The sequence below is a fragment of the Drosophila elegans genome, unplaced genomic scaffold (genome assembly GCF_018152505.1).
Source record: "Drosophila elegans isolate 14027-0461.03 unplaced genomic scaffold, ASM1815250v1 contig_520, whole genome shotgun sequence".
In the NCBI taxonomy this organism is placed as follows: Eukaryota; Metazoa; Arthropoda; class Insecta; order Diptera; family Drosophilidae; genus Drosophila; species Drosophila elegans.
In genome coordinates, this window is record NW_024545903.1 from 3412919 (window position 1) to 3438064 (window position 25146).

The 25146-nt window shown below is 43.4% G+C and overlaps 1 protein-coding gene across 1 annotated transcript in view; it reads right to left on the reverse strand.

Moving 5' to 3' along the window:
* LOC108149743 (nephrin) overlaps positions 1-24742 on the reverse strand; it is a 65145-nt gene extending 40403 nt beyond the window's left edge. The window contains 3 exon segments of the mRNA XM_017277528.2: positions 1204-1356; positions 9391-9738; positions 23987-24742. Coding sequence (XP_017133017.1) covers positions 1204-1356; positions 9391-9738; positions 23987-24128 — 643 coding nt within the window. The 5' untranslated portion in view covers positions 24129-24742.
* Positions 24743-25146: the final 404 nt, after the last annotated feature.

A 25146-nucleotide genomic window follows, 5' to 3' on the forward strand; every position in this document is an offset into this window, starting at 1 on the left:
CGTGAAGCGCCTCCCCCCTTTCCGCTTAGCCCATTTGCCCATTTCCCCATTGACATTTGCATTTTTCCATATTTTCCAGCAGCTCTGTTTTCCAATTTGCTGACTGCCCAGCAGCGGCTAAGTGACAAGGCACAAACACAGGATCCTGGATCCAGGACTCAGGACACTGGACTCTGGACAGGACAGGACAGGACAGCGAACCACACAGCAGATAAGGGCTGAACATCGACAGTCGGCGCTTTGTTGGAGTATAAAATTATTATTTAAGCACCGTCATCAGGCCGAAAGTCGACGTCCATTTCCCTGTCGCCCCCGCATCCTGCCGCCCACCCTCTTCCATCATATCACATGTGCGATGGCCAAACGGTTGACAGGCGTCACTTTGCCCATCTCCATCTGCACGGCCCTCGTGGTTCCCCATCTTCAGCGGGCCCCAGCTCATCCCGGCTAAAAAGGGCCTGGCCAAAACCCATTTACACTTTTTGTATTCTGCATAATGCCTTCCCAGAGAAAATGTATATTGTTATGTTCGCATAACCTATGTTGTTTTAGGCAGTTTAATATAGCTTGGATATCGCAACGCAGTCTTGGAATATAGAGAGGATGTGTTATAAAATATTATTACTATTTTTTATTACATTTACTAAGTTTGGTTTACTCCTCCTTTAGTTTATCTGGGTCTTTAAATTGTTTTATTGTTTGAGTTTTATTAGAGCCTATATTTGTATATTTTAAAATTTAATTACTACTATGTAGTTAAAAGCTGTTTATCTCGATACCTTTGATAACGAAATCTTTGATTACCTAAATATTATTTAAATTGTACATAATTTTTCTGACTTTATGTAAATCGATAATTGGTCAAGAATAAATAGAATTTTAATTAAATGTGTAATATGTATAGTCCACAAATCGATTGATTGTTTCAGTTATATTTATAAGAATGTTTGTGTTCTAGTTTTAATTAAATTGAAATCGAAATAAAATCAAGCCTTTGTGTGATTGCTGTAAAATTATTTACAACTATTTATTATTTGTTTTTTTGCTAGGTCAGAGCTTAAAGTTAAAGCTTTCTCTGAGAAGTAAAATTTCACCTTAGTGACAGGTGCGTGATAAAAGCCATTTTGGCCGCGGTTGATGGCACATGGATGAACATTAAATGTAATGACTAAGTGGGAGGCATCAACTGCAACTGGTACTAACCTGGTTTGTATTCCACATTGCCGCGATACCAGACGATTTGAGCCGCCGGCTTAGCATTGGCCACGATGCACTTGAGCTGCAGGTCCTGGTTCTCGCGCACCTCAACCTTGGAATTGTGGCTGTAACCTTTGATCTCGATCGAGGCTGGCGGAGCTGGAAGAGAAGCATTTTGCAACGATTAGGGGCTGGTCCACAAAGAAAGTTCGCGGGGCGGTGGGTTGTAGGTAGTCGGTGGAAAATGGTAGGTGGTAGATGGTGGGCTAAGGCCGAAACAAAAGCTAATGGCTGCCAGGGAAGCTTTGCTCATTATGGGCCACAATGGCATTACAGAACGTTTTGTGGGCGTCGTTGGCGTGGCACTGCCTAATGCATTGTGTGTATGCGACGACAGACGACATTGTTGTTGAAGGCCCAGGTTGAATGGCCGCCGATGCAGAAACAGAAACAGCAGTTGGAATTGTAATGGGGAACAGGAAGGGGGAGGGTAGAGGGGGAGTTGGAACCGAGGCAAGAATGCACCAAGAACGCAGCATTTCGTCCTTGTTAACCACCCACTTCACCGGCCCCATCTACGAATGCACTCAAAAGAAAATTATCAATTCTGCTATTTAAATTGATGTATTTTTAAAATATTTCATTTTGATTCGTGATATTAATTGTTCTGCGTATTTGTATACTTTTAAATATTAAAGTTTCATATTCTGTTTTTTAAAATTTGCTGTTAGTTAAATTAATACATAAAAAATTACTTTCAGATAAATTCATAAATGATATTAAGAAAGAACATTTTTCCACAACAGCATTTTAAATCAATGTCAAAACTTAACATTACAATCTTACAATTTTTAGTCCTGATAATTTATTTTACAGAACGTATTTGCTCTGTGTTTAATTGTACCCACCAGAAACTATCTATAGTCTACTGTAAATTAATCAAATATTTATTTAGGGCTTAACCAACTAAAAGATTATGTATATTCTTTCAAACGTATGAATCTGAAATAAAAAGTAATTGCTTAAAATTGGTCCTCTGTATTTTAAAAACATTGCTCCTTAGTAAGGTTAAAATTTTTAATTTTACTAGTGCTGATTTTTTTTGCTCCGTGTAGGCAGTTTCCACGTTAATGTGCTCAAATATGAGTTTCAATATTTGCGCTCAAGAGGACATATATGAGGTGGAGGGGTGCGAGCGGATTGGGGCGGTGGGGCATGTTGAGCATGCCTGGGCCGGTATGCCTTGGCAAACTGTTGAAATATACACGAGCCACCGGCGAAACAATGGCTGAGTGACGCCGGGAGGTGCCGAGTGGTGCCAAGTGGGTGGTGCAAGTGCATGTTGGGTGGTGCATGAGTGCAGCAGATGCAGAAACAAGCAACGAAGCAACGAAAGTACGAGCGTGCAGCGAAACATACAACGAGAAACGTGGATAAAGTTAAGTGCACGTGTGCATTATTTTAATGCCACCTGAAGGAGTTTGGCTGCCATTGCCATGCACTAAGCGAAAAAGGGAGCAGGAATAAGAGCAGGAGCTCTAGCAGGAGCCTACACTTTCAAGGGAGTTGGCTTAGGGAGTCCTGCATTTGACATGCAACATATGTTGCCGTCTGCTCCGCGAACTACTCCAGAAGTTGTTGCATGCAAAATGAATGCTTAATGTCGCACAAGGAGTCCCTCCTCGCTTCCAAGGAGGGCTTTTGGGTGGCTTTCGGGTGGCATTTGGATGGCTTTCATGGTGGAGGGGCTCTGAGGAGAGGACGCGACTGCGATATTATTCTGCGTTGAGGTAATTGCTTTTGTTGGGACACAAATGAAATCAACACCACACGGGCGATGCCCCTCTCCCTTTGATTAAGTTTTGTTTAACATCGCCGCCAGCTGCGCAAATTATTATGCATCAAATCAAATACATGAATGTAATTTCCAAATCAGGAATTCCGATATTAACTTTCGTTCGCTCAATGTTCGCCTTTTCCTCAACGGCATTGATTTTCCGGTTTATTAATAAACGTATCCTGGGGTGAGATGACTTTTGTAAATAGTACCTGGTTTGCTCTTCAACAAATGCCATTGTAGTTATTTAGGTCATTTAAATTGAATAAAAAAATGTTTTTAAAGAAGAAAATATTTATGGCATGTAAATTCTTGAAGTAGTTTTCTTTTAAGACATACCTTTGCTATTAGAGTTATGCAATTAATGGTGTTTTCTATTTATATATTGAACAAATTAAGCTGCACATAAGCTTAATTACTAGTTAACCTTTTTAAACGCCCGATTACTTGAGTAAATGAGAAAGAACAATTGCTTGTATTTATCAGTAATTAAACAAGTAAAAATGCTTGCAGCAGACAAACTATAACCATTGACTATATAGGTTTTCGCAATATTTGATCTATATTTTACAAGGCTACAGATGCGCTGCTTGTTGTGCCGGGAAAAAAGTAAAACTCTCTGCCTGGGGAAACGCGAATGGCAGCCCTAGATCATCCTGCACCCAGCATCAACCTTGACTAAAGGCTTTGTGTGTCGAAATTGGTGTCGCCATGGCCCCGCCGGCTATACAGATTGTCCGTGGACTTTCGTTTCGGGGGCTTTGAGGGGGCGTTACGTGCATTGAACATTCATAATATTTGGCACACCGTGGCAGGGCTTTTAAGGGGGGAGGCGCACCGTGGAAGGGCGTGGCACTGCGCGTGCTGCATAGTTAAAATCCGAAATATATGCACATTTTATGATTTTTCTTGCGCCAAGTCCTGGCAAATGCAACTCAATTTATGCCAAAGCGTGGCCTGCCATCCTGCGCCGACATATCTATATCTATATATATGTAGGTATGTGCCTGTGGATTGGAACGTGGGTATGTGCATTCCTGATTGCTATGCATATTGTATTTGATTATTGACAAAGGAGCAAGAGGAACCATTTTAAAGGCAACAACAAGGGGGCCCAGTGGTCTCAAACAGCTAGGCAACGAATTTTACTCAACCATATTAAACATACACGTGTTTACTAGAGAAAGTCAACAAAATATTTAAATGTAGTCAAAGGAAAAAAAACTGATTTTCCGTCTTGGTAGACTATCTGCAAGGGCTTTTATGTAAATATTAATAAAATCATAGTGCAGTTGAGTAACATGAGTAAAATAGTTTTCAATATTGATCCGACTCTCAATAGGATTTTGATTGCAGCACTTTCTTAGCAAATCTTAGTAAAGCAAAAGTAAAATCCTTAAACTTCTGTTGAAGTCACAAAAAAATAAAAAATAAATTTGTGTAAGTATAAGCGCAAGCATATTTAAGTGGTGTTTAGAAGATGTTCTGTCTAACAATATCAATGTGATTATGTTGTCTTTGGCAGACTATTACAAAAATTGTGTATAGAAAACTGTAGATAGCAATCTGCAGTTAATAATTCAAACTTATTTTGTATGTCCTGGCTTAGTTTCGGGCCATACCAGGTAAAAATCCGGCGACTGTGCTGGCTGTGCTAAGGTTAAATGTTGATTACGTTTTATGCTCAAGCCGCGCCCCCACATGACAGTGGTGGGAAGTGGGTGGAACTTTCATGGTGGGTGGGTGGTGCAGCGCTATTCTTTGAGTGCACCGTTGGCTGGCATCAAATAATTTATGCAACAATGGCTGCAATAACGGCACTGGCAGCGGCAGAGCTTGAGCTGGAGCTCCATCTAGCTCCAGTTGCCGGATTCCTGGCAAGCGAGAGTACACAAAGTGCAATTTGCCATGAACACTGGACCCGTTCCCGCCCCTGCCCCTGCCCTCTTTTTGCAGTCGCCCCTTTGGGCCACGACACCCCGGCTAACCCACTAATAGTACGCCTCATAAAAGTTTTATGCGCCCGAATACTTTTTCAGCCCTTTTGCCATGCGGCCCACACACCACCCACTGCAGCCCAATCTCAATCCAAGGCGATGGCAAGAATTGGCCACTTTTTTTTTTCGTTTTGGGCCAAGGGAGCTGGCTGACTGGCTGACTGGCTGCCTGGCTGCCTGGCTGTGATGTAAGTTGAGCCATCAGGCCCAGTCACACCCGGAGTGTGACCCAAGGCGTTTGGGGCTGACTTTAAGGTCAGCCTCACATAACAAATGCGAGGCGATATTTCCCGGGAATGCCGGCGCAGATGAAAACTTTCCTCATTTGCACTTCAATTACAACCGAAAGTGGTGGCTGGGGTGGGTGTGTTTTTGAAAAATGTGCGGACATTTGAAAATCAATGAAGTGCGTCTATTGGCCGGGAAGGAAATCCCACTTAAATTCGGGCTGCATTGTAGTCAAAAATTTATAAACGCTCCAAGGTGGCTGCTGCAAGTGCTCTCCATTCTCCTGGCCATTTCACCACATAACCATTCCATTTAGCATTTGCCGTTTGCCGGTTGCCATTGTCCGCCACCCGGGCAAAAAGTTTTGGCTCTTGGATTCGGACCCCGACATGGACATGGACCTTGCAGTTGCCTTGCGGCATATGTGTTTTTGGCTTCATTGTTTTTTTGCTCTATTTTTTTTTTTTTTTGTTTTTGGTTTTTTTGTATGTATTCCAAATTAATGGCATGCGAAAATTTTCTGGGAATTTCCATAAATTTCCACGTGGACTTTTGTGTGCAAAAGTTCTTTGCTTTGCCAAACTTATAATCTAATTGCGCCCTCACGTTTATTTTTCCCCATATATACTACGTATGTATATTTTGTATGTCGGTGGGAGTGCGGAATAATTTTTGGAACTTTAACATAAGCACGGCTGTGTAACACCCAAATTGCTGCAGAAACTTTGCAACGGAGTCTGAAAATTTAATTTGAGCAGGACAAAAGGTGAGTGCCATTAATATTTAATAGACTATCTGCACAAAGTTTTAATTAAATCATATCTTTCAAGTAGAGATTGCATTAAGAGAATACTAGTGCCTTTTACCAAATGAATTACTTATGAAAAAAATCTTTGATATATACGCCCTTTGCGCTTTTTTGCAAAATTTAAATGCAATTTATTTTTCAATCAAATGGATTTTTATTTGACATTAAATTTTATCGTGTCTCCTTGTGTTTGTTGTTAGTTATAATGTTTTGCCCAAGGACAGTAACAGTACTTTGTTTATTGAGCTCATTTTCGCCAAGCGAATATACTTAAACAAATAGCTTTATATTTCATGAATGCAAACAGGAGATAAATGGCGACAAATATGTGTTCGGAATAAATCAAATAAATATAATTCGAACTTAATTGAATTATTGGGCATTTGTCCACATTTCCCTTTGGCTAATTGCAGCAATAATGTCGCACGTGCCTCCCACTCACACACACACCTTCGCCTGGCATGCCCACATCCCCAAATGTCCAAATGACCAAATACCTCGGACTGGGACTGGGGCCATAGACACATGTCATTTGCTCTGAAAGCCAAGACGAAGATTCCATTACAAAACAATGGCTGGGTGTTGGCTGTTGACTGTTGGCTGTCGGGTGGTTGAGCCACCCACTTGGAGTGGGTGTTGTGGAGAACAGCTCTCACACAAGTATCTACAATTATGACAAACATGCCATGTGACGGTCGACCTTTCGCCGCTCCAACAACAACTCGCAGGCACTAACAAGCTCGGTCTAGCATCCGAGACTCCTCCTCCTCCCCCCTCAGCATCCCCAGCTATGTATGCTGGCTTTTTTCCCTATTTCATGTTATTTTATTTTTATACACGGTGTTCATAAAAATTAAGGGTATATTCGAACTACATATGTATTGCATTTGCAGGTAATAGAAATAGTTACACAGCTCAAAAGGGCAAAACCACTTTTTTCAAATACTTTTATAAGGTTTGCCGGTATTTTAAAAAATATATAATTGTTTACTATATTCATCAGACCGTTATTTTGTCTTTAACCAAATTGAGAAAGTAAAAAAAAACTATGTTCGGCTTAATAATCGATTTACCAAAAAAAACAAAATATCTTATGTATATTTTTAAATTTCAGGTATAGGATTTCGAAAAATTGTCTGTTGTCTTCTTGCATTAAATTTCACAAAATGATTAGAATCTAATGTTTTTTATATATACAATATATATGTAGGTATAGTATTATTGTTACTATTGAAACTATTTGCGGACGTATGGCATTTGGTATGTGATTTCACCCAAGGAACCGCCTAAAAGTCTGATGATGTGTCCTGGGTATCACTCAGTCTGGGTGCTTTTTCTCGTTTTTTTCATTTTTTCTCCCCGCCCAAGGCCTCGAACACACACACATCGCCTTTGTCACAGCTCATGGCGCGTAATTAACTAAACAAACGTCATTAGGCGAGTGTATGCGAGAGTGTGCGAGTGTGCGTGTGGGCGAGTGCGTGGTCCTTGGGCCCCGGAATGTACGCTATACGTTTGGTGAGTGGTAGCTAAGGAGTCTCTTGATGTCTCGCAAAATTTCTTGGAAGGACCAAACGAAGCGGGCCAAATGAGTATCGCTGTCATCAAATGTTGCGCAATTCCTTGAGTGATTACAATTACAGCAACAGCAGCAGAAGCAGCACATTCAAAGTGATTGCTAGACGACAATGCAACAGCCGAAAACGAGTCAAAAAAAAGGGGCCAAAACAAAATGGAATTCATTTCGCATCGCTTTAGCCTGCAGTGGAGATACAGCCCCGTTTTGCACCACGCCCAGCATCCCCTGGCTTGCCGCCCACTTTGGCTCCTTGGAGCAATAAACTGCGCTAAATTCAGCTCAGCTCAGCTCCGTGATGCCGTAGCTCCTGTTGGCGTTGCTGTTGCTGCTGTTGTTTTGCAAATTGCTGACAATAAATGTTGGCAGCGACAGGGACGACAGCACCGACAAGGACGGCAGATGTGGGAGTGGGACGGGTGTTGGGAGTGAGGCAGCCCGCATTTAAATTTCACTAGTAGAATTCCATAGGTGCAATGAGCTGGAAACAGCAGGAATGTGTGCCACTGTACGTGTGCTCGTGTGTGGGGCGCCCCCGGTGACAAATTCATTTGTATTTATTACTTAAATTAATTGCAGCCCCCAGAAAAAGGCGAACCCGAACAAAAGGGTAAATTCAATTGAGTGGGTGGCCTAAAGCCAAAGGCATTTGGGCGATCTCGAAAGGGGTTTCCGACAAAACTACTTGGTATACTAGATAGCTATCTGGAAGTCAGCTTGCTTGGAGTCAGCTTGTTGAAATAGTCGGATATTTCCTTGAAACTAAATTGTTTGTAAAAGTCAAAATGTTCATTAACTCAAATTAAAATTTGGTTAAGTCTAAATTCGGTTTCTTTAGTAATATATATAGTATTAAGTATGTTTATTGAAAAACGAAACATGACTAAAAGCAAAGACGTTCATAGCAGACAATTTAAAGTAATGTCTAAAACTTTTAGCTTGGCAAACACAAAAATGTAGAAACTAAAGGTATAATAATTAAATATTTGAGACAGTTATTCAACATATGAATGTTAAATTATCTATAAAATTATTTAGCAATGAAATTTAGATATGTGTGTATAGGTAAGAAGCGAAAGCACTTTGATGCAGCCTGCTGAATGTTTTGTTATGTTATAGGTTCAACATTTGTGTTTACGAAGTTATGTATATTAATTTAAAAAAATTTGATATCCGAAAAATTAGATGTGGGAGGTGCGACTTCATATCTCGTTAAGGGATGATTTCACTATTTGATGTTGTGTTTTGATATTGAGTTCGATTGCTGTTTTTAAAACTTATTCTTTCTTAAAACGATTTAACAGCTTAAATAACTTAAAAGTCTTAGCGAAAGGCAATATTCTTGTTAAAATTGGTTGGTCGGTAAATGACAAAGGAAAGTTCGCCTTGTTTTCTGTTTAAGGGTTGGCAGTCAGAATTCCTTGGCTTCCTAGGCTTGTCGTTATAGAAATTAACATCACTTTGAGAAAGCAAATCTGAATTTTCAAAAAAATTAAGTTAGATTACAAAAAATAACCTTTACATCATTCAGAAATCAATCGTATCCGTCGGTTTGGTTTGACATTTAAGAAAACTTATATATTTTTCTGAAAACCTTTCCTTGATATTGTGCACAAGTTTAACTTGGTTTTAACTTTCTCTGCCGGATTACAAACCTTTCGTGTTTTTTATTTTAGGAAACTTAAAGAACATTTGAAAAACCTCTCCTCCAATCTGGGCATTACTTAATGGGACATGTGGTACTCACATATGACGGTCAGCTTGGCATTGGCTCGGATCGCGCTGTTGAGCCGCGCCGGTCCCACCTGGCACTGGTAGTCGGCGTCGTCGTTGATCGAGGCGTTCGAGATGCGCAGGTTGTAGATGCCCTGCTTGCGGTCGCCGAGGACCGAGTAGCGCGGGTAGCCGGGGATCACCGCCGAGAAGCCCAGCGCGAAGCCGTCCTTGGTCCACTGGACCGCCCCGGCCACGTTGGCCACCTCGCAGCGCATCATGGCCTCGGCTCCTTCCAGGACCTGCAGGTCGTGCGGCGTGGTCCGGAACTTCTGCTGCTGGGCGTGGCTGGGGGCGGGGCCGCTGGCCAGCACGATGACAGCTAAAAAGGGACAGAAAAAAAGAGAGAGTGAGAGTTAGAGTGATTCATTAGTGATGCACTTAATTAATTGTCCTCGCGGCCATTTGTTGTCTCCGGTCTGTGCGTCCGTTGGGTTTTCGTCCTCTATTAAAAACGTGACTTTCTATCGCAGCGCCGTATGATGAATTATGAAATATGTGTTTACTCAAAAGTCCGCGATCCCAGTGCCCAGTGCCCAGTGCCCAGTGCCCATGGCCCGCAGCCCAGTCAAAGCGAATCCCGACCGCAATAAAACAGGACATTCCGCAAAGCTCTTTCCGTCGGTGCCCCCGGCTCTGTCGACGAACTTTGACCGTTTCCAGCTGCCTTATAAAAAACGAACTGCGCAAAAACTTGGCCAGAAACGCTCCGTTCCGTTCTTTTTTAATGAAAAACAAACACATTTCCCGGACCCGAAACGAAAAAGCGCGTTTGCCGTGCCACAAAAGCCAATTGTGGGTGTGGTCCGTATCCGTGTCCGCAGTCCGTTGTCCACAGTCCGTTGTCCGTAGTCCTCTGTCCGTGTCTGTTTGCCAAGACACATTGCAGACTGCTGCAGTTGTGGAGTTCATTTCTTGCCGCCGAAACTATTAAATTGTGCGAGTTGGTGGGCAATGGTGGTGGTGGTGATGATGGTAGTGGTGGTGGTGGTGGCTTTGCCCGCGGCAGTGGCGCATCTAAAATCAACAAAAGCATTTAACGCGACGGTCGTCAGTCGAGGCAGCTGCACTTGTTTTTGGTGTCCTAAAATCCAACCCAAAAAAGCATTTTCCACCCACTGCCGCCGCCCCGTGAAACGAGCATTTTATTCGCGCTTTCATAAATTTCCCAGCAGAGACTATTTCTTGTGCCCGGGCGGGCTCTGTTTATTTATAAGCAACGAAATGCAGTTTTAAATCTGTGCAACCCACTTTCCCTCCCCCCACCCCCTTTCCCTCTGGCAAGGGGGAGAAGAACAAAAAAATGGAAATAAAATAAAACTTAGCTCTGGCTCTACCAACTGGCAATGATTAATATGGCCAGCAATTTGCATACGCATCATGGCTGAGTGGGATTGGTTAGGATGGGAATGGGTTGGCTGGGCTGGGCTGAGCTGGGGTGGGGTGTAAAAGTGATGGGTTAGAGGGGGTAGGAGAGGGCGGTAAGAAGAAATGAATTTTAAATAAGAAAAATATCACAGAGCAGCCGGGTTAGGAACTCATTCGATGCCAAACTCTTTACGATTTCATTATTTTGCCCTTTTTCGTACATAATTTGTTTGGCAAAAGAATGTGAAGGGAACAAGCTGGGAATCAACAACAATTTGCCCATCCCTTCATGCTCTCTGGATTGATGTTGTTGTTGTTGTTGTTGTTGTTGTTGTTGTTGTCGAACAGCCAGCAGCATTACGGGCAATTTATATAAATTTCGCTGTTACACGAGGGGGTTCTGTGTAGGGGTTGGCATCTGTCAGTCCCAGACGAGAGCTAGCTATGAAAACCAGACCCAGAACCAGAGCCAGAACCAGAACCCTTGCCAGGAACAGCCATAGAAGCAGACAAGGATCAACATAACCTTCGGCCTGTCGCAAATTTTTGCCTATTTCACCGCACGCACAAGCAAAAGCACACACATGTTGGCCTGGGGAGTTCATAGTTGAGTAAATTTTTACCTCGTTCGGAAGGCGATGGAGCCTGATCTCCCCAGCCTGTCTATCTACGCATTTTCGCTGTTTTCATCGCTGTGCCCCGCCCCCCTTCCCCTACCGTCTTGTCTCATATTTTTCAAGCGAAAAATTTTAATAAAGCAAATTCCTATTTTACGTCCTTACGGCCCCACTAAAAACGACGAGGCTAAAAATTAAGCGTGACGCCCCAACTCCCGGTGGCACTTTCGCCGAAATCCTCTCCATTCCATACGTCATACGCAGTGTGGTCCCCGGAAATAGACGAAATGAAAATGGAAATTCACACGCAACAAGCTAATGGCGGAGCAGGGAGACAAGAGGACAAGAGGACGAGCAGCGACTGACAGCTGAAAGTGCGAAAAGGATTTAAATGCTTTAGGCGTCGCCTTTTGACCTGCACCCGCCCTCCATCGCCCGCCATCGCCATCCAACCTCTGTCTGAATATGACTCCCTCTTTGGAGTCCCGGAAACGTCAAGTGCCATTGTCGAATTTCTGTGTCTCCGCTCGAGGATTCAAGGATGAGGACCAAAACGTGCGTGGTTTTTAGTGTCGCGTTCTCTTGATTGTTTTCCAGGCCGGGGCTGAAACAACAACACATGAGACGGGCAACAAATCCCGGCCAGCTTTCCGAAAAAGGGTTGGCCGGGTCTTGTTTTACGAGCGGGGGACTATCAGTGTTATTGTTATGACTGAAATTTGATGGCCCCGTTCGTTCTTCTGGCCAAGTGATGTATGTGCGTCCTGTGCGGCTCCTGCTGTCCCACATTTCAAGATTCGCTCCGCCCGGCTATCTTTGGCTACCAACAGGCAGCCGGCGCTGATTAAGCAGCCGGGTATCGGATTAACCAGAGGCTGGCTGGCGAACGAGACACCTGAGTGGGTCGCATCCAATTCCCAGAGACCCAAACAGAACAAGAGCCCCCCTCTCCCCATCACCAACCTTTTCACACATGCAGCACTTAAGTTTTATTTGTTTTTGCTTTAAATGCTGGCACGTATTCGGGATTTGGTGGGTCAGACGAAGGCCTCCAGGGTTGCCAAGCGGCGTTTTGGAGCCTTGCAAAATTCCCGACGCGTATTAATTTGACGATTATTATTTCCGCTCACACACAAGCAGCTTTAGCTTTGCTTTATGGTTATTGTACACCGAAGAAAATCTAAAATCCAACTAAGTCTCAGCATATGGGGTTGGAAATTGGATGAAAAATGTTCTTAAATTATTAACACAAGAATTTGTAGCTGTGTTGTCAAAATTTATAGAAAAGATAAATTATAGAGGCAGTACTAGCATGTGCAAAAAGTTAGAAGCTATAAGACTTTCTAATACATTTTTGTTAATAAAAGAAATAGAAAATAGAATAGAAAATATAACTATAATATTTTAATGTTTATTTTAATTTGTCATTTAAGGTTATAAAACTGTTCCACTAACAGATGAGGCTTAAAATTTGCAATTTAGGTCAAGTTTTTGGGCACATTTATTGGTCATAAAAAGTACACTTTGAGTGACTTGGGGATACTTCTTTTTTGCACCTTCATTTTCTCTACGTGTATTACTTATGGTGCCTCCTACTTTTTCGATGGGCGTGGCTGGCACGTAAGCTGCCAGAAAAATAAGAAAAAATTAGCGCTGCCTCAGCATATTGTCGCAGCGCATCCGCTCCAGCGACTCCATCTCGGATCTTTGGGAGCTGAAAACTGAACACTGAAAAACGGAAAACTGGGAGCTGCCACCATCAATCGAACATCCGTGGCACCTTTCGCCGGCACATCCTTTTTGGCTACGGGCCTGGTCTGCTTCCAGCAGCCTGCAGCCTGCAGCCTGCTGCCACGCCCCCTTGTCGGCAACGTGCCTGGCATTTGCATGGCAAGGAGTACTAGCTGTCGAAGTCGAAGGCAAATGTTTTATAACGATTTTCGGGGAGGTGCTGCAGTTGGCAGTTGGCTTGTTCAAATACGATATAACAATAGTCGGAGCGAAGCTGTCATTCTAATGGTGCATAGTGCATAGTGCATAGTGCATAGTGCATAGTGCATGCTGCATGACGCATGCCACATGCCAAGTTATCCTGCAGTGGCTACGTGCTCCTCCCTATCAGCGCCTTTGTCCCGTTCGGAGGATTAACTAATTGAATTTGCAAGTCGCAAGCGCTTCGCTTTATGGCGGTTTTGTGTGCGGACCTGAATCCGATTGACAGGACTTCGATTGGAAAGGACTCACCGAAAATCTAACAGTTTGGGCAACGCCATGCAACGTGGTCTCTAATGAGAATCCAACTTAGATTGCTGCAGCAGGGGCTACAAATTGCAATTACTTGCAACACTTTGCGGCACCGCAGGCAGTCGCCCGTCGGCCTCAACTCCTGCTCATCGTATCTCCATTAACAATGTGGCAGGACCTGGACCTGGAGCTGCATGGAAGCCATGGAGACAGCGGTAGGACCAACAGCAATAATAACAACAACAGCCGTAAATGGTAATCACCCAGCGCAGCATTATTAACATCATCAAGGCGAGCGTTATTAAAACCGAGTAAAAGTCCCTTGCGCCACCTGCTGGCCGGCATGGCAACTCGACTAGCGCCACCTGCCGGCCGAAGGACGACCAGTTTGCCCCGCCGCAGGACCAAGTTCGTGAAACCCAAAATGAAGAAAAAAAACACCAAGGACTAGATAATTTGCAGCTTGCGTAGTGAATAAATTCTTGTTAATAGTGCAACAAATTCGCATTTATGGAGATGCATGCAGTTTGAGAGGCCGCGGTGAGTGTAAAACTGTAATTAAGTCGCAAATTTATTCAGTCGTCTTTTGCGGCAAGTATTTGTGGCAAGTTGAAATTGGTTAAGTTCAGCAAATTAAGGTGGCAATGGTTTAAAATTGTATAATTGAAATACAGAGCCATTTATTAATCAGAATTCGTTTACCAGCTGAGGCTATAATTCGGATTTAAATTTTAATAGATAAAAGTGACACAGAGCTTTATAATCTATTAGACTAATTTTACTGCACTCTTGCGATTTATGCTTTCAAAAAGTACACTTAACTAAATTTCGCCCTATATACATTGTGTCATTAATAGAAACAATAAATTTAGTCAGTTACAACAATTTAAATTAAATGATGCTTACCAAAATTACAGACAGAAATAATACACTTGTCCTTTTAATATCATTACAAAAAAATATGTTTTGGCTTATATGTGAAAACAAAAAAAATGTTTTTTTAATAAATTACTTTCATTAATTTACCTCTAAAACTTGATAGTATATTAGATCAATAACTCAAATAAAGGTATTATTTTCAATATAATTTAAAAATTTTAGCTTTATGTCCTGTGTTCAATTTTACGCTTGCTGTATGAATTCATAATTCCAAACTTGCAAAGTCAAACACAAATAGTGAACTCAAACAGGAGAACTGATGAAGTGCACTGCAACTAACCCATATTTGCAACCCATTTATTCTATTTTGATGTCACTCCTGACATTCGACCGACAAACAGCAAGTATTCAACAATGGGGCTTTTCCAGCGAATTCGTTGATTACTTTTTTTTTTTTTTTTTGAGTGGGACTAGGTGGTGTTTGGTGCTGGGTTGTGCTGGGTGGTGCGGTGTTTATGGGTGGTTGGGTTGTTTGGTTGTTGGTGGGGAATTTGTGCCGTGACAAGTGCGAACTTTTGCTTGGATTTTTGGGCACTGCTGCAATTGAAATGCTGTGAGAACTGCGAAGCTGCAAAAGTTGTTGACGAGTGAAGTGTGGTGAACGTGAACGTAGGTGGTGGTTGTGTTGCAGGGCCAAGTGTTTGGTCAGCATTACCTGTTGCCAGTTGGTCGTTGCTCCGGGCCCTAATTGTTGTTGGCCGGACCGATTCCCAGGTCCAAAACACACGCAATGGCTGTTGCGTAGGTGAGTAGCCCCAATTAACCCGTGGATGGGGTAAGGGGGTGTGACTTTGGTTTCAACTATTTCGCTCTCTTGACTTGCGGTGGGAACTTTTAGCCCATTGTTTGCGGATTGACCCCCCACTGGTTGCGACATGAATGCATAGTGCAATATAGCTGCGACTTACTAAGTACGCAGCACACATCCCTACCCCAAAAGTGTTTGGTATCCAGGGAACGCGAAGTTGTCCAATCAATTCAAAGCACCATTCGAATTAAATGACAACTGGAGAAAAAAAAACATAAACCGAAGTGGAAAAATGGCAGACTCTAAGAGATTGCCACCCAGTATGCTTGATTTATTTATAACACATGCTACGCATCGCATCAACTTATGGAATTCGCAAAATCACAAGAAGCCAATGGCAACAACGTTTTTTTTTTTTTTTTGGATTTTTTGGCCGGATCAGGGGAGCGAAGGGCACAAACGACATAAAAAGCGACATCATCCAATCAATTTATGCGCCAATGTCTCCTGGGCGGCGGACCCAAGTGGGTTAGATATTGGAAAACGGATAATTGGAAGCGGTGGCGGAGAGACGAGAAGACTGTCAGAAGGCTTTCAGGATTTTGCCTTACTTTGATGGGTTTTTCGTAATATTATCTTTAAAAAATCATTTCGGTAAGAATCGAAATTGAAGTGAAAATAGCAGGCGAACCAAAAAAGGATTCCCTTTTACGGATAATGTGTGTGTGCTGGGGGTATTCTGGGGGGGGGGCTGAAGGTAAGGGTGGTAATGGGAGGATATTCTCACAGTGAAATGGCCATCATCATCATGGCCCGGCCACCAGGATCGTTATGAAACTGAGGCGAATTAGGGACCTGGGTGAGACAATTCCCCAGTTGCCATTGTAAACGCTTGCAAAGTTATTTGCTGTCCATTTCCAAACATTAAACCAGAGTGACTTGAATAAATTTCATATTTGAAAGCCCCGCACAGACACACATTTCGGCCAGACCGAAATATCCGTTGCCCAAATAAACTCACATGGCTAATACAAGTTGAGAGGGGGGCTGGGCCTTAAGTGTGTGTGTGTGTGGGTGGACACTTCCAGCCTTGAGGTGGGTCAAACCTACGAAACATCCTGCTTCAGGAGTGTCCTGTTTGTCTGTCTCTGTGTGCCTGTGCAGACATAAACCAAAAATTCCTATACGCTGATGCAGCAAATTTCCGGCCGGAGTGAAAGTGGTGCGTGGTGCGGCAGTACTGTACCGCTCCCACCGCCCACACCACTCGAATGCTATCTCTGTGAGCCATTGGCCACTCAAGAAGAATGTTTCGACATCCCCTCCATCTGGGCAGCATTCTCGGAAGCAAATTTCATTCTCGAATATTCATACATTTTCTTCAACTATTGCACACTCCCCCGGCCATTCCTTCCCCATCTTTCCCCCAACTTTGCACATTTTTTCCCCCTTTTGATATTTTTGAAGTCGAGTATGCGACAGTTGCTTCATTACAGATGGCAAAACTATTCCTGGAGAGTCTCTACGCAGCCCCATTTCAGTCCAGACCCAGAAGTTATGGGCAGAAATAAATGCAAAGTTGGCGCATTTCAACTTTAAATGCAGTTCGACTCGGATTTATCGACCTTACTTTAAGCAAGCCTTGGAATTGTTTTTGATTTCCCAGCAAAAATTGCTGCCTTTCCCTCAGAAATGGGAAAATAGGGTAAGGAAATTTCATTAAAAGGATTTCCCAGCATTTTACCAAGTTTACCAACTGTGCCGCATGGCATTTTTTTTCTAGCCGGATATTAAATTAATACATCAACAATTTTATTGCAAAAGGAAGGCATAAATCAAAAACTTGCTAAGTATGAGCTGTTATAAAATGCCAGTGAAAAATTGCATTATTTTAAAATGTACAAATTAATGTGATAGCGACAACACCATAAGCGCAAATAATAAATCCGAATAAGTACGTTTTGTTTTTTTCTGCAAATACAATTTTGCTTAAATAGAGTTAATTTGCTAGTTGCGATATGTTGCCTTTAAAAAAAATGTTAAAATTGTGCCGACAGTGTAAACGTTTGAAACAAAACTAAAAGCGTTTAAGCCCAAAAAACTGTGTTAAAAGTAACCCTAGTTTGCAATCCCTTCAAACAAAAATTATTTTTATATGTTTTTTATACTTCAAAAATAAATGATTACATTTAGGAAGTCAACAGAAAAATGCGTCTATAATGCATATACATAGTTCGAGTATGTAAAAAACGTGATAAGTTTTTGCCTAAAATGTTTTTAAAATAACTCCTATTTTAAGAGTCTCTTAGAACAGTCCACAATTTAGATGTCACTAGACGTTAAGGCAATGAAAGGGTATTTGCACTTCCCGATTTCCGGTTGGAGATTCTTTCATTGTTGTGCTTCGGACGGGGATGGGATTGGATTTTATTGGATGCGATGAGTGGCTAAGTGGTGCAGGGTGGTGCGGCAGAGGGCTCCGGCTGAGCAGCAGACATGAGCGGGCAAATTAGAAGCTGAGACAGGGACCACCAGGAGCTGCCTGCTGGATCTTCATCCACTTTGGCAGCCGAGTGTTTGCCGGCTTATTGTTTGGCTTAATTGCCGTTTGAACTGCGGACGCGTGTGTCGCACTGCGATTGCAGCACTGGCACATGCACCTCCGTTCGCACCACTCGCATTGTTTGGCCAAGACAGCTACACAACCGCCCTGCTGGCACAACAATACCAATACCCTGCTGCTGGTATGCTGGGGTTAAGCAAAACACTCGAATTACCAGTACCGGGGATGAGGAATGCAAATGCTTTCTCGCTCCACAAATAATGTTTGCGCAATCGAATGACAAAGCACTGGCGACTGGTAACTGCTAACTGCTAACTGGTAATTGATAAGGGGCTTGGTGGATAGATGGTCCAATGAAGCATGTCTGCGCATGAAACCCGATATTTGCAAGGAGGCGGGGAGGCACAACCCTTCGGTTCCCAGCGAAATTGTTGCAAAGGAAAACGAATTTTTTTCCCTGTCGCAATTAAACCGAGTGAAGTCGTTAAAGTTAAAGTTTTTCCCAGCAGCGGCCAAATGCCGCGTCACAGATTTCCCGGCGCGCCAAGAAGCGAGAGGGCGGGAAAATCGCCGGAGCGGAACCACACGTCAACCGGCCAACTGGACGCCCATCTTCAACTCCATCTCCAACTCGCATCCAAACCAAACCAAACCAAGCCGAAGGTGTGTGCAAAGGTGACTCTCCACATGGCGGATTGCTGAAGCGTGCAGTGGACATGGACATGGACACGGACGTGGAAGTGGACCGACCGCCAGCGGTTCACACGGTGCAGATATAGAACTGGGGAAGCCACTCGCAGAAAATCGGATCAAGACTATATGGCTTTATTAATTTTAATTGTGGGATATGCATTTATCATTAAGAAGAGAGCAAACATAATCTAAATTAAAAAAAAAGTTTATGCTAAGCTTTCTAGGTATAGTTAACAAAATTATGATTGATTCGATTTAATATTCTAGACTATCTAGACTTTAAATAAGAAAATTATAATCTCATAATATAAAAAAATGAGTTTATTATTTATTTCCAATCAATAGTCATACATTACGTTTGTGTTTTTTTCAGTGCACAATTAATTTAAATTTAAAAATTTGTAGTAATTGTTGTAATAAAGGGATTTTGATGTAAATTAAATTTTAATAAGGGTAACTACATTTATTGAGTTCAAATTCAAATACGAATTTTTTAAAGGTCAGTTTAACAAAGTCTTATAACAATGTTAATAAGTGTTAATAAGTGTAAATTATAAGTTAAGTTACATTTTATATAATCTGATTTAAATGCTTAAAGCTCAGGACTCATATTGGTTATTAAAGTATGCGTTAACATCCGAGTTTTATCAAATTATATTCCAATCACCCAAACCCCTTTTTTGCTGTGCATTCGGAAATGCAACCTGCGGCGATGTGACTGTTGCTCAAAAGACAGAAGTTCTGCTGCCACTGCGACTAGTGGCACTTGCAGCTGTCGATCCAAGCTGCTGGATCTGGAATCTTAAAGCTGTCACGAGCTAATGGCCAACCGGTTCAACACGCGTCTCGAAAATGAGCGAAATTAGGCAGATGCCGCGTCTCGAGATCGTGGATGTTGCACTTCCAGTTGCGCCGCAGCAGCTGCCACTTCAATTAAGCGAAAGATGTATGTCCCTGAATATTTGCCCGAGCTTATAAAATATTCATTTTTCAATATAGCAATTTTAACAGCAGGTTAAAAATATACAAGTTGCCGCCACAATAAAGTGAAAACTCTGACGGCTCTTTTTGAATTTCATTTCACTGCCGTCTCGAGGAAAGTGGTTTGGTGGGTGAGTGAGTGGGTGGGTGAGTATGTGTGTGGTTTCTTGGCCCACATATCGATAGCAGGTCCTTCCACGCACACACACACACACACACTGACTGGCTGGGGGCTCGTATCTGGCGGCGCACAAACACAAAGGATATCGACTCCCTTTGAGCAGAATGATGCAATTATTCACACTTGATTAAATACTCAAGGAAAGTGAAAGTGCGTGGAAGGAAGAAACCTCCTTGAAAGGCCCCCTGAAAAGCCCGCATTGAGATGTTTTCCAAAAATTCATAAATTTAAATTAGCAGCCAGTGGCTGGATGATACCGATGAAGCCATCGCCTTCGTCTAGTTTGCCGGCCTCACCTTGAAATCGTTTTTCAATTACTCCATCGAGCCGAACTGAGAACTGAGAGCTGCAAACTGTGTGCGCCGAGGGCCATTAAATGTATTCCATCTCGAGGACTCGAGACCTCATTTTCCTGTCTATGACGAGCCTCATTTGGCATCTTGCTTGATTTGCCGTTTTTATTTATTCATTCAACTGTCTGTTTGCGGCGCAAAAGCAACAGCAGGAGATGCTGGGCATCCGGCTGTCCGACAGCTGACTAACCAAATCAATTCGCATCAATATCGAGCAAACCCATCAAAGTCAGTCATCGGTTAGGGGGGCGGATTGGAGCGGAGCGGAGCGATGGGGGCGTGGCAATCATCTATGCCATCCATCCATCCATTCAACCATCCATCCATCCATTCAACCATCCATCCAACAGCCGCATCCTTCAGTGGGAATATTCTGCGTAGGAAGCACGCCAGGCTGCACATTGCTAATATCCTGCCGCAGCCCCACTTTTGCCAGTCCCTTTGTGCGTCACATATATGGGGCATCCTACTAATTGAAATTCATTCTCAATCTGCCAAAGCCAGAAAATCGCGCTGGCTTACTCGTCCCTGTTCCTGTTTAAACCTACGAAATTTCAATTTGCGCTTAGACGAGAAACTCCATCAAAATTCGTTGAACCATGGCAAGGGGTCGCCTCCTCACTTCGTCACATCTTCACATCATGTGCTGTGGAGGCCCATAAATCCCGGCTAGGTAGCACTATTATAGATATGGATGCACATATGTATATCCGAGACCCGGGGCAATTACCACATGCCACGTTCGAGCGGCGCAGCGGGAGTTCACTCTCAGTGGCGACTTCAAGAGCTCTGGCATTTTATGATTGTTTTCGTTTTCGTTTTCATTTGACATGTCCAACTCCCGCACTCCAACTTTCCACCTTGCCACATGCCGTCGATTTATTTGTGTACTCGCTCACATATGTGTGGGTTTTAATTTAGTTTCATCTTTCTGTCAACGAGCAGTCGGAATATGGCCAATGCAATGTCTATTTCCGTCTGGGTTAAATTTAGCTGGCTGAGGGACAAGCACTCTGTGCATAAACAAAACAACAATCGGCTTCTCATTAAATAAAAAAATAAAAAAACAATTACTTTGTTACTACAACATTTCTAAACATATCTGGGATTAGGCAAATATTAAAGTGTAAGTCACAAAGAGACAGGCTTCCAGTCTAAAACCATTTTACACATTAGTTTATACATTAATATTCCTGAAAACAGCCCAATAGTTTCAGATGCATTTGCGATTGCGATAGCATTAACATAAATATAGCCTAATTTACTGCTGGTCTAAATCAAAGCAGACAATAAATATAGCTTTATCAGTTATCAAATTGCTGCCTAGCTGGTTATATTTAAACGCATTCCATTCCTATTTAAAAAAGTATATTATTAAAAAATGTTTGCAAGTTCCTAATCAAAGTAAATTTAATTAGAGTAATTTTCTCCTTGTCTATCAACGCTTTAAATTTATCTCAAGATTGCCCATTAACTTAAATTGCCATTGGGACTGTGAATCAAACTCGCCAACACAATTACTACTGATCTAAGGCACAGCAGGCAATAAATAAAACCATTATCAATTATCTGGACCAAACATAAAAATAAAGCAAATTGCACATTAGTAAGGCATATAGTAATATAGAGAATTGATGAACAAATGAGTAAAGACTCAAATCAAAGCATATTGAACTGATTTTGTCAAGTTAAAATTTATAAAAACATATCTATTTTCAATTTCTTGTCTCGCAACACTTTTAATTTCGCTTGAGATTGCTGATTAATACCGATGACATTTTTCTTTTCCATGCTGGGATAATCGGGGGTTTTGGGAAACGGGGGAGACCACATTTGATTTACAATTACGTAAGTTGGTTTAGCCCACGCTGCCGCATTTTGAGCTCGGACCCTGGCTTCAGTCGGTGGTTTTCGGGGGCATGTGGGCGACCTGAGTCAATATTGAACTGGTTAGTGGACTCAAGGTGCTGCTGGGGCGAGAAATATCAACTGTCCGGTGGACTTTGGCTGCTCGTTAAGCCAAGTAGCTGAGTCTGGGCCAAACATGGGCGTTTTCCAGTTTTTTTCCCCCCATTTTTGCTCAGCTGCCCACACTTTCGTCCGCAATCTGGGCAGAGATTCGCTTCTTTCTTTTTTTTTTTTTTTGGAGAGGGCAGCGCAATTAACTTTGAACCAGCTCGAAAATGACAGCCGCACACAAGTCAGTTGCAGTGGCGATGCTTCCTGGAGATAGCAGATAGCAGATAGCTAAGAGCCAGGACGAAGATAATCTATATGCTTGAACCCGCACCCGAACCCGCACCCGAACCCGTACCCGAACCCGCACCCCCACTCTGTGTGCTTAACACTCTGTCCCCTTTGAGCAGAAGGATGCTGAAGGATGCTGAAGGAAGCTGAAGGAAGCTGAAGCTCCCCAAGTGGCGTCCACCGCCTCCTCCGCCAGCTCCGCCCACCATTGATGGCGCTTCGGTCAAGCTGTACTTGGTTCGTGGTATTGTCAATGCACTCCACTACATTTGCCAACTGTCAGAGACAAAAACGGCAAGTCGCGACGACTTTTCCGCACTCGCAGCCCCCCTTTTCACTCGACTTTCCCGCTTTTCTGGCTTTTCTGGCTGCACCAACACATGCCCACTGTATATCTATTACGGCGTGTTTGCCCTACACTTTTCTAGCTCTCCTGGTGGCACACATTTCTGTACCCACACACGGACAGGCGGCACTACGCACACATGCACACTACGCACACATGTACGCAGTTGACAGACAGACAGACAGACAGACGCAACTTTTCTGCGTTCGTGTGTCCTTGTGCTTGTTTTTTTGGTCGCCTTAGCCTGGCCTGTCTGTTTGTTGACATATTATGATCCTTGATTATTTTGTGCTGACAAATACATGCTTTTCCTTTTATATGTAGCTATAGGGTAGCCATGGACAGGCCTACATTTAGATAGACTCCGACTTGACTCCACTCTGATTTTGATTTTGATTCTGAATCGGATTCTGTTTTTGATTCTGTTTCTGATTCTGATACCTGAAATTGTTTTTGATTTTTGCTCTCTCCTTTTTGTCTCGTTTCCAAGGGGGCGTGGTCAGGTGCTTCGCTACTAATTGGCCTGGCTCTGCCACTTGCTATCCCTAGTTTATTAGGCTTTTAATGATGGGCGTACTTTGTAAATCCACTTCCATACCGACTCCAAGCCCCACACACGCCCACAAATGTCATGCAAAGCCATGGCCTGAGAAAAAAAACAACAAAACAAACCAACAACAAATCTGCTCCCAAAGCGAACCAAAAAACCCAAAACCAAACTGTGGGCGTCGACACAATATTTTGTAAATTATATTCGATTGTTTGCTTGTCTTTGTTTCTTTTTTCAGGGGGCCGAGGGAGCGGGGGGGGATAAAGCTGCTCTGGGATTGAGGGGCGGAAACTCGATAAGACCGCAAGTGCATGACACACAAGTACCGGTTGCCAGCTACCAGTTTCCAGCTCCAATCCAAGCTCAACTCCCATTTATTCCAAGCGCCTCAACCTGTTCGTCGATAATGCGTTTGATTGCAGCGGAAGTGGAGCGCTGTTGTGGTACGTGTGTCCGGTGCTTCTTGCTTCTTGCCTTGCATAATGTGTAATTATTAATTAGTCTAGCATTCGTCCCAGCCCACGGGGGCATGGCCACGCCCCCCAATGGCTACTCCCTACTTTAATGGCTGCGAACAGAGTGAATCCCTTTGGCTTCCTTCTCAAGCGAACCGCAGCCAGGTCCATTAAAAGGATAAAGGCAAAGCCAAAGGCAACCTGCAACATGCAATGCCTGCTAATGAGCAACAGCTGTTGCACTGCCAATACCCATCATCCGTCCTGGTCAAGTTGTCAACTTACCCAGGCCAAGAAGCTGAAGATGTTTAATCCAATGTTGACGGCAGCGTCGTCGCTTTGTTGCATGTTGCTGCCATTTGATGTGTTGCTGCTGCTGTTGCTGATGTTGCTGCTGGTGTTGCTGATGGTGCTGCTGCAAAGCCATTTTTCTGGCCGTTATGCTCGCTTTGTTGGCTATTAGCGGACTGTTCTGTTGAGCCAAGGCAAAAAAAAAACCCGATGATGCACTATAAAGCGCAGCAGTTACCGTTGCTGCCTCTCCGGCTGTTGCTGCGACACATTTGTTTGGGGAGCACTGGTAGCTTTTGAGCTGGGATCACTTTTTGTCTGATTTTTGAAACACCCGCGAGGCTGTCGCGTTTTCAACCGGTATTGGATTAGGGCCGCATTGTGGCGGCTATTCACATGACCGCAGCCGCCGGAAATGGGGGCGAAAAAGGGGGCGCTTCGGCTGGGGTTCTTGGCCTGGTCTAGGACTGCCACTGCCACTGCCACTGAAACTGCCGCTGGGCCACTTTAAGATTCGCACTTGCCATCCGCTGGATGTTGGCGCAGCGCAGACTCGATAATTTGGCGTTGTTATCGCGGCACGAGTGCTGTGCGAGTCGAGTGTGTGTGTGTTTGTGTGTGTGTGCTTTTGCAGGAGTGTGGGTGAGCGGTAGGCTCCTTGCGAGGCAGTCGAATAACGGAACGGAACGCGGAGCGGTTCGCCTGGCGAGCGTCCTCACGGAATCAGAGCTAAAACCGAACTAAAACCTCGAAGCTCGCGCCGCGACGACCGCCAAAGAACGAGCTCGAATCCGAGTATCTGTGAAATACATTTATCTCCGAATCGGCTGCGTGCAGCAGGAGTCCACTGAGAGAGTCGTACACAGAGAGCGATATGTACCCAGATATAGATATGTGAGTATAAGAGAGAGTCGCGGAGCCGTCTGTAAACACTCCACTCGAGCACGTTGTTGTTTGTTGTTGTCCGAGTGTGCGAGTTGCAAGTGTGTTGCTGTTGCTGTTGCCGCCGCGCGAAGCCAAGCCGGTTATGCCCACAGCCCATACGCTTATACTGCGTTTCCGGGGGTGGAAGTCGCACAAGTATAAGTTGGTCTTAGAGCACAAATAATATAGAAGTCTTCTGGAGGGTATAAGATTCCAGCTTCGGTCTTCTA